The 8,674-nt window shown below is 38.9% G+C and overlaps 1 protein-coding gene across 1 annotated transcript; it reads right to left on the bottom strand.

The window, feature by feature from the left end:
* Positions 1-4,482: 4,482 nt before the first annotated feature.
* On the bottom strand, positions 4,483-7,435 carry LOC142353591 (uncharacterized). Its single transcript, XM_075405874.1, has one exon. It carries the CDS (start codon positions 6,335-6,337, stop codon positions 4,877-4,879), a length of 1,461 nt encoding a protein of 486 aa, XP_075261989.1. The 5' UTR covers positions 6,338-7,435; the 3' UTR covers positions 4,483-4,876.
* Between the last annotated feature and the right edge of the window lie 1,239 nt (positions 7,436-8,674).

The following is an 8,674-nucleotide window of genomic DNA, read 5'->3' as shown; positions in this document are numbered from 1 at the left end:
GAGGTGCGCAAGACGGCGGAGCGTGCGACGCTGTCGGAACCGCAACGAAGTTCAGTGATCCGAGCAGTAGGGTAGTAACCCCTTGGGTTGGTCTCTTCAACTACCCAGAACAAGTCATCGGTCTGAAAGTGTTGCTCGGCAGGCGTCTGCCATTTGGGACGTCGGTTCAGCGCCGGTACGTACTCTTTGATCCAACGTGCCCAAATAGTGTTAGCATACAAATGTCTGCGGACGCACCGTTTACGATGATCGAACTTGTCGACGCCAACGATCGACGGAATTGCTGTTGCTTAGTTACCGAGTAGGAAATGATTAGGTGTTATTGCACCTAGGTCGGACGGGTCGGCGCTTACGGGCGTTAGCGGGCGTGAGTTAAGTGCGTGCTCGGCAAGACAAAAAGTAGAGTTTAAAACTTCGTCCGCGAGACAACGAGTACCGAGGATGGTGTAAAGTATTCGCTTAAAACTACGTACCAGCCTCTCCCAGATACCATCTTGGATTGAACTTCCTTTAATGCCTTTGCGGACAAATTCCACAGCGATGTTGATGGCGTTCCACTTTTCGATGTTCTCGCGTAGTTCTTTTTTCGCACCAACAAAGTTAGTACCATTATCAGACCAAATAATGGCCGGTGTACCCCGACGGGGGACAAATGCTCCACTCCCATTACATACGAACTGGCGTCCATGGACGGAACGATTTCAACATGAACGGCACGAGTAGTTAGGCATGTGAAGAGGAAACGCCACCTCTTCTTGGTAGTCCTGCGTACAGTAACGTAAAACGGGCCGAAGTAGTCATCCCCGGTGTTTGTGAAGGGAGGAGACTGATTTGCGAGTCTTTCTACTGGGAGGTCAGCCATGATTGGTTGGATAGCGGCAGCTCGGAACTCTCTGCACGTGACGCAGTTGGATTTAATTGAGCGCAGTGAGGATCGTAATTCGAGGATGGTATAACGTTCTTGTACTTTAGCCCGCAGGTAGTCAATGCCATGATGATGATGTTTAACGTGGGTGTGACTAAGGAATAACTTTACAAATACAGGTCGTGCGTCGAGAACGATAGGATGTTTTACATCAAGGTCAACTTCGACCAACCGTGCGGCCGGGCGATCGGATTAGATGGTTTGGCCCAATAAAGGGACAAAACGCAGCAATACGGCTGCTCCTTTTAACGGATTTGTTTTCGAGGAGATCTTTTCTCTCCGCACTAAATGATTCCCCTTGCACTAGGTACTGGAGAAGACGCTCGGCTTCGTCAAGCTCCGTGGGGTCTATGATGCTACCATCGGCATTACGGTAACATTCATGAGAAGGTAGCAGGTGGAGTGCGTACAAACATCTACTTGATTGCAGAACCTCAGAGGACATACCACGAGTACCGGCGTCTGCAGGATTATCGCTTTAGGCAACGTGGTTCCATTCGTCGACGCTAGTGTGTTCCAGTATCTCACATAGACGGTTTGCAAAAATATTGGGTGCTTGCTCGTAGAGTTAAGCCAGTGCAACACAGTAGTGCTATCGGTCCATATAAAAACATTGTTGACTTTCACTGTGAGAGCTCAACAGATATCTTGTTTCAATCAAGCGGCCAGTAGCGCTGCCTGTAGTTCCAGCTTTGGAACAGTCATGACCTTCATAGGTGCTACGCGAGCTTTACCCTGGACAAACGCAAGCTCCGTTTGGGCCCACTCGAAGTAGTTACTCGAGCTCGGAGAAATGCAACGGCACTGAAAATTTCTTGTGAACTATCGCGAAACATATGTAGTTCCAGGTGTTCAAAGTTTCTGGTAAGGTAGCATCTTGGTATAACGATTTCGGCAAGCTTGGGTAGTTCTACACTCCATTCGAGGAACCTTTCAAAAGTGTCCCTTGGCAATTCTTCGCCCCAGTGCTGCCCGCTGACACGCCAGATGTCCTTTAGTAACAATCGGTTACAAACGGTAAATGGTGCCACTAAGCCGATGGAATCAAATACCTTGGACACTATGCTCAACACCAAGCGTTGTGTTAAAGACTTTGTTACTGTTCTGGAGGTACCCCGACTCAAAACTAGAGTGTCATTGTTGTGCTCCCATTTCAACCCAAGCACGCGCAAAGATTCCACCTTAGATGAGGCAATAACTTTTGATTCGGTGGACTGAGGTGACTTATCAATTCGATCAGCCAGATTTGGCACATTGCTTAAAAATTTAGTAAACTTGGACCCACCGGGATGGAGAAGATGCACCAAATCCTTCAATCTTTTGAGAGCCATCTCAGGTGACTCCATCGAATCCAAGTAATCATCCATGTAGAAGTTTTCTAGGACGGCTTTGGTTGCTTCCGGATACTGACTGACATTTTCTCGGGCCGTGCGTTGCAATGCATAGTTAGCGCATAAGGGAGAGTCTTTAGCCCCAAATATATGGCGTGTGTATTGATACATTTTATTTGTTGTGGGGTCCTCCCGCCACAAAAAACGCAATGATGGCTGGTCACAGTAAAGGACACCCACTTGGAGGAACATACCCTCGATATCTGCGGACACGGTGAATTGATGTTGACGGAACCTCAGTAGTACACGGATTAAGTTTTGGAGCATGTCCGGACCAGTGAGCAAAGATTTTTTCAAAGAAAACCATGGAATTTTGCTGCACCATTTAATACCCGTTGCACTTTCCCGGTTTGTTCGGGTTGATTAGGGGATGATGTGGTCATTTGTCTGACTGCTGCTTGACCTTGTGAGCGTCAGGGACTGTAATTAAGCAACCGTTTTCCAAGTCTTCACGGATGGATTTAGAGTTATTCTCGCTCAATGTTCTGTCTCTCGAGAGCCGCTTTTTGAGAGAATGAAGCTGCACCAGTGATGAAAAGTAGTTATTCGGGAGTTGGATGTTGTCATCAGCCCATGACATACCGACATCGTATCTTTGGCGATAATGAAAAGTTGTTGTTTCAAGTATTTCCTGCGCGCGAGCATCCGCTGTGGATGGTTGGTCAACCTGCTTGTACGAGCCGTACGATTCCATATCATACCAAGATCTAACCTGACAAGCTAATTCATAATCATGTTCGACATTGGCTTTGAAACAAGTTGAGACTAAACTGGAGCTTGACGGAAGTGGGCCGCTTAAAACCCAACCTATGGGCAAGCGAACAGCGAACGGTGAGCACTTTTTGTCGGCTGCAAAGTACTCCAACGGGCGGATGGCGTGGTAGACGTCCTGTCCAAGTATCATCTCAATGTTTCCATAGCTATGTCTTACAGGATCTAGGACGGCCAGATGTGGATAAGTTTCTTGAATGGATTTAACGTTGATGATTTTGGAACCTACATTTAATGTTGCCCTCACATAGCGACGTACAGTGAATGCTTCGAAGTCTTGATCTTTATGAGGTGTCACAGTCAATTGAACCACCTTTGTGTCAATGAGTTCTTCCGTGTTTATGCCCTTGACGGTCAGTTTTAATGCGGTACCCTGCAAACCGAGCCTATCTGCGAAACTATTGGAGACCCAAGAGTTACTTCAAGCGGTGTCGCATAAAACCAACGCCGTAGTATTAGTACCAAAAGAATTAGTCAGTTTCAATTCCGCGAAGAAATGATTCCGTGAAAAATGATTTGAGAGGAAAGACTTTACACATCAATTCATGTTCTATGTTTTATTAAACAAAAATTGTAGCTTTATTGAAGTTTTAAATAATAAGAACCGTGCATTGAGGTATGGAGAAAAAGTTGCAGTTCTGTTGCAATGTTGGCCATGTTTATATTTTGCATCGCTTTTTCGAGCATTAGGTTTATTTATTTAATAGTGTTGTTCTCTGCTTTTATGACCCTAAATTTTCTGCATCGCTGCTTCAACAAGAATTCTGTAATCTGAATTTGATAAAAAACAATCAATTTCACAGTTTGATTGAATTTTTTTTGCATTATGTTTTTCTATCCAATATATTTTGAAAAAGTTTATTTTCAGATAACAAGTTTTGGGGCATAAGCCAGAATATAAATGATTCCGAGAAATTGATTCAAAATTGATTTTATGATCTAACATTGTCATCGTAGTTTCACCGTTACACTCTTTTAGTTAATGCCCGCCTGAGAATGATGATGGATCATTGATTTATTGATGGGCTTCAATGAAATTCAACATTTTCTTATTATAATTAGCAAAAGCTGCCTGATTCTTCCTACCTGTTCTTGCCTCTTTTATCAAACTTGCCGGAGCAGATAAATTTTCAAGCTAGAATACATTTGATTTTAAATGGTTTAAATGTAAAAACAACACATATTTGAATATCTAAAGTGGCTTTTGCTCATGATCAAAATAGACATAATTTGTTCAAAATGGCATTTGTTCAAAATGGACATAATTTTATGGTGTGCTCTAGCTAGTAATTTCACGTTTTCTGATAAATCATTGACACGTTCTAACCTAATTTCTATTCATATAGCTCAAAGAAATCTTTTTGCTTTATCTCAGACTTTTAGTGATAAAAAATGTAAATAAAATACGTATAATTAACTTTTAAGCACATCTAGAATAAATATCAAAAGATAATAAACACTCATGGTATGGCGTTGTTTTAAATAAGTCTAATTTAAACGGGGCAATTAATTGCAATATTAAACATTTATATAACTATTAATACACTTACAATAAACAAAATAATAACTTACAAAAAAATTATTCACATGAAATCGTAAACCATTGGTGATAATCAAGCAGGATTCTTGCAAGACGTTGCAAAAATAACATCCGAACCCGACTGACTCGGACATAGTAAATATCATCAATATTTATTTTTCAAAATTTTACTACTTTGCTAAAAATAAAAGTCTTTGCGATAAAAAATAAATAGTTTAACACATTTATAGCAAAATTGGTACGAAGTTATTAAACATCGTAATCTTCTATTCGTTTGGCAACGACCCGACTGGTTTTTCTGCTTTCGGCTTTCGTGAACTTCGTCGCGCTAGAAACGGCAGTTCGCGTGTTACTTTTTTCGTGCTCGCTTTTCTTTTTCAGCCTTAGCGGGGCTAATAACTCCCGAAATTTCTGTTTGATGTAGGAATTGTTGAAGGAATATAAGTAGGGGTTCAGGAGAAAGTTTAGGCCGTATAGAGTTTCGGTTATGAGATACAGTCGCCATTGGAATATAAGAGATACTACATTTGGGAATAAGTGAGCCAAGACCTGATTGGCCGAATTGGGCGCTGAGACGAGAATGAAGATTATGCTTATGAAGAAAAACATTGTCGTCAAGTGATGTTTTTTCTGTTGACGTTTTTGTTCCATTAGAGCTTTTTGATCAGCTTTCTGCTTTGCTGACGTCACGGGTTTGTGACACGGCGAGTTGTTCGCAGAGGACATTCGGTCAGACGCTCTTGAAGACCCGTTGCTCAATTTTGGATGTTTCAGCTCCAAGGACACTTTTTGACCTTTAAACATAGGGGGTGAAATTTTTTGTTTGGGCGATTCGAGCAAGATACCCATTTTGGGCTTTTTTGGATTGGGTTTTTCAGCAGGGGCGATTATGTTACCGTCCTCGTTTTGATCATCCGTTTCATGTTCGTGGGCTGAAAAGTTGTCAACGTTTTCTTCAGGGTGGTTGGTAGTTATAGAGGTCATACTGTCATGTTCGTGGCAATGAAAATCGCAGACAAAAAGGGCGCGAAACGGGAGCAAAATTGGAGCCCAGAAGTTTCCGACAAACTGTTTTGAGATGGAATTGTACATGACAAACATCAAAATTGTGACGATTCCAATTAGCAGAATTTTCATATAGATCCATACGATAGTAAACGCGTCCGAGTAGGGTTCTTGTTCGAACGGGTCGGCTATACACAACGCTAGATCGATGCTAGCGAACACCAAACTCAAAACGACGATTCCGATCAGATATTTGATCACATTAGCGATTTTGAACAAAATTTTGTAGCGAAATGGAACTTTAACAGCAACGTATCTGTTCAAAGTCATAATTATAAGGAGAAACAGGGAGGCAAGAACCAAAAACGTATAAGGAACCCTTCGAATTATACACTGTAACGGCAGATAACCCGTAATTTCCGACAGGTAAACATTGTTCACGTTACAAAACCCGACTGAAAACAAAACCAGTCCGTACAAAGCGTCGATAAGAAGGTTGCATAAAACTAGGAGCTCGGAGGCTAGCTTATTTATTTTCTGTAAAAGAAGTAAAAATATGACAGAATTCGCGAAGAAAGCGCCGATGCCGATAAACAAAAGTAAATATGAAGTTATGAACAGAAAACGCTGGTTAGCATCACTAGTAAAAGCTCCCATTTCACTATCCATTAAATCGATTTCAGTTGAATTATTTTGGGGAATCATTTTTAAGAGATAATGGAAAAGAAAATTTTTCAACTAATGTAAACAAACAACCAAATATAGAGAAGAAAACGGTTACGAATCAATTTCGGCAGAATTGTTTTCAGGAGTCATATTTTTGCTTAGGAAGTAAAAATTTAACAAAATGGTGTTGAATTTTTTTCTACTATTTGTCAAAACTCAAGAAAGTAAACAGTTTGAAGTAAACAGCAAATTTTCCTAATCAATTTGAAATTGAGCAGCAGAAATCAATTAAAGTTCATCTCACTAATAAGGAAAAATTTAAATTCCAAAGCAAAAATGCCTCAATTATTTTTGTAAATCGACTGATTTTGTTCACGTTTTTGGGAAGATAATTTGACTTTGAAATTATACCTCGCGATAAGTATTTCAAAAGCGGCACTTAAAGCTAAAAATTTCCAATTTGTACTGCCTTTAGAGTTGTTTATTAATTTACAAAAACCCTCGAATAATTATAACCCGTTAGTTAAACAAATTGTTCACAAGTGAACAATTTTACGCAGAATTTTTGTTGAAATCGTTGAAATAAAGTGAAGCTAAACAAAATTGTTTACAGATTTATAGGTAGTAATAATCAAATTAAATTTGATTAGCGCGAGTAAATAACAAAAGTTCGTCTATAAATGGTAAAACACCAAATATTTGGTTCAATTCTGTCAAATTCAGAATTATATTCCACCTAAAACAGGGAACAAAACTAATAGTATATTATCAAAATTTATTACTTGTGATAAACAAGTGAGGGATAAGGAGTTATGATAACTAGCTTTGACTGTAATTCAGAAACTGGTTTAAACCAAAATTGACCACAGCAGGCTCTTCGAATTATATAAACTTCAAGTTTACAATTGCAATCATAATCGTAAATTATAATCAAAGAAAAAAGTAATCGCTATTATGAAAGCAATCCTGATTAGACAAAACTAAAATGTTTTAAGATTTTCAGGAATTTATTCGGGGACCGGCAAAAATTTGTTTTCGATTAAAAACTTTTTGAACTTGGTTATAGTTGACTAAAAAGCTGTTTTGAAATAATGGCGACCATTTTTGTTTTCGCTTCAATTTCTAATCTGTTTGCCATTTCAGCCAATGAGCGATGGCAACGAATTTCATCTTGTGAAAATTTAACGGACCATATTTTTCCCACTTTTTTCCCTTTCCATTTTTGCTCCTCATCATAAATTTTCAACCAATAGGTGAATAAAACATGCCCGGTTGAATAAATTATTTAGAGGTTCATGACAAATAATTGATTTCCTCCAAAATTGAGCTTTGTTTTGATGTATTGTTTCCGTGCGCTTTAGGTTTTGAAAGCAATTTAAAGAGCTTTTGAGGGCCGAGTTTATCTTTCAAAATTGGTTTCCATACTTTTTGCAGGACCTAATTCATTAGTTATTTTAAAAGTAAACGGAAGAACTGTATAATGAAAAGCAGATGTTGTCTAAAACTGGTTCTCACGATAGTACGAGGTTCTGTGCCAGTTTTTCAGGATTATAAGCTATAAATCCTATTTTGAAAAAAAAACTTGACACGGAAATGAGAAAAAAAGCTTGAGGCAACTCAAAATCAAGAAATCTAGAATCGTTTTTCGATTACCAAAAATAGCAGCGAGGATTGGGAAATATGCGTTGCTGATAATATTCCGAACCATCACATCTCAGAACTTTTAAAACCAAAACAAAGTTGATTCAAATTTAACAGTATTCTGTACAGCTACTGCAGTGACTTTTGGTAGAATTTGTTTAATTTTTGTTTAATATGAACGGAGCAAAACGTACAAAACAATTTTGCTGTTGAAACTACTTCAATTATTTCTCCTAAACCAACATGCTAAAAATTTAGGATTCATTATAGGACTGGTAAAACGTGAGGTCATATTTCCAACTAGTAATTGGAAAATTGAAGAGTAAAAAATGATAAATCTGTTCAATCTCATTAAAACAAGGAGGCTCGGCAATGTGCGTTCGCACATAAAGTTCCAACCCCGCTCATGTACATTTTCCACTTAATTTTCTACCAAAATGAAGTAGAGATAAAAAAATAACATATCAACATATTGATCAACAAACTACTGAAAGAGTAAAACAATCTACCTTAGAGGGCCGATGAGACTTGTGACTAACATAAATGACTACCAGAAAAGACTGCGATAAGAATCAAATAAGTACAAATATTACTTACGACCAAAACTCGATCTCCATCTTCTTAAAAACCTGCAATAACCAAATCAAATTGGAATCAGATAAAACAGATATACTAAATAAGATTAACCTGTACTTTATAGGAAAAAAATGAGCGAAAGGGCAAAATTTAAAAAAA

Source organism: Convolutriloba macropyga, chromosome 14, assembly GCF_964194025.1.
Source record: "Convolutriloba macropyga chromosome 14, txConMacr16.3, whole genome shotgun sequence".
In the NCBI taxonomy this organism is placed as follows: Eukaryota; Metazoa; Xenacoelomorpha; order Acoela; family Convolutidae; genus Convolutriloba; species Convolutriloba macropyga.
Note: the sequence above shows the minus strand (reverse complement) of the source record. Positions and strands in the feature narration are given on the sequence as shown.

Excerpts from the sequence above, each read along its gene's own strand:
- LOC142353591 (XM_075405874.1), bottom strand. The coding sequence starts at position 6,337 with ATGATTCCCCAAAATAATTCAACTGAAATCGATTTAATGGATAGTGAA.